Raw genomic sequence first — 1,425 nt, forward strand, 5'->3', positions numbered from 1 at the left:
GGCTGTATGCAAGCCTGCAGGGCATTTTCTTGATTCTTGATTAGTGATTAATGGGGAGGAGCCTAGCCCATGGTGGGTGGTGCCATTCCTGACATGGTGGTCTTGGGTTCTATAACTAAGACAGCCTCCAAATATAAGGAAAGAATAATGCCACAAAAGTTTTTTTTACAACACCTATGTATGAAATATGTTGAAATTTATTCCAGATAATGAAAACTGTATTTGATATTAAAATATCACAGTGTAATGGGCAATATCAACAAACTGAAGCAGGACAATTTATGATTATATCAATTTTTTTTAGATGGAAGATAAGTTTGTAATTATATTTATGTACAGAAAACTTAGCAGTATACATTTAACCCAATTTAGTGGCGAGTTCTTTGGCCTTTGCCTTTTCCAGCTTGGCAATCTGAGCCAGATTTAGGACCCAGGACATTGCCTCCCCAGTGGCGGCGGATCTCATCATATCTGTGGTTGTAATTGGTCCTAATAGCTTCCACCAGCTTAGCCAGAGCACGCTTGTCTTCCGAGTTAACCTGTGTGAAGGCAACAGTGGTGCATGTCTTCCTGTGGACCAGCCGCCCCAGCCTGGCCTTTCCCTTGATGATGCAGTAGGGGACCCCCATCTTTCGACACAGGGCAGACAGGAAGACCACCAGCTCAATGGGGTCTACATCGTGGGCAATCACCACCAGCTGAGCCTTCTTGTTCTCCACCAAGGTGGGGACTGTATTGACCCCCGCTCGGAGGACAGGTGGTCGCTTAGTTGGGACGTCCCCTTTGCCAGCAGCTTTCTTCTCAGCACAGGCCAACAGCCTTTGCTGCTTATCCTGCTTTGTCTCTGGCCTGTACTTGTGAGCAAGCTTAAGCAGCTGGGTAGCTGTTTGCTGGTCCAGGGCCTGTGTGAACTGGTTAACGGCAGGAGGTACTTTGAGCCGCTTATAGAGGATGGCTCTTTGCCGCTGCAGCCTAATACAGCGGGGCCATTTGACGAAGCGTGTGAGATCTCTTTTGGGCTGGATGTCCTGCCCAATGCCGAAGTTCTTAGGCCTTTTCTCAAACAAAGGATTCACCACCTTTTTGGTCTCCTGTTTCTTCACGACGGCGGGGGCCGGGGTCACCTTCTTCCCCTTGGCCTTCTTTCCCTTGGGCATCTTGCTCAGCTGGAGGAGAGAGACTATGATTATATCAATTTGAAGCAAGACAGTTTTTGATTATATCAGTTGACAGAACTTAAGAAAATCCAAAATTCATTCATAATATAAGCTCAGCAAGATATAAATGGAAAGATTTGTTCAAACTGATAAAGATCATTTAGGAAAAATATTAAAACTATTAACTACAGTACTTGATAATGAAGACTGGGATCAAGTATGTCCACTCTGAGTTGACATAGGACTATAAATATTACCCATTGCAAGC

General features: G+C 44.9%; 1 protein-coding gene across 1 annotated transcript; it reads right to left on the reverse strand.

The window, feature by feature from the left end:
• Positions 1 to 301: 301 nt before the first annotated feature.
• LOC128097697 (60S ribosomal protein L7a-like) lies at positions 302 to 1,157 on the reverse strand. Its single transcript, XM_052718358.1, has one exon. The coding sequence runs from the start codon at positions 1,155 to 1,157 to the stop codon at positions 369 to 371; it is 789 nt and encodes a 262-aa protein (XP_052574318.1). The 3' UTR covers positions 302 to 368.
• Between the last annotated feature and the right edge of the window lie 268 nt (positions 1,158 to 1,425).

Source organism: Peromyscus californicus, unplaced genomic scaffold, assembly GCF_007827085.1.
Source record: "Peromyscus californicus insignis strain IS unplaced genomic scaffold, ASM782708v3 Scaffold_5__1_contigs__length_169319896, whole genome shotgun sequence".
Lineage (NCBI taxonomy): Eukaryota > Metazoa > Chordata > Mammalia > Rodentia > Cricetidae > Peromyscus > Peromyscus californicus.

What these genes read in the sequence shown, in the direction of transcription:
- LOC128097697 (XM_052718358.1), bottom strand. Translation starts at nt 1,157, where the DNA reads ATGCCCAAGGGAAAGAAGGCCAAGGGGAAGAAGGTGACCCCGGCCCCC.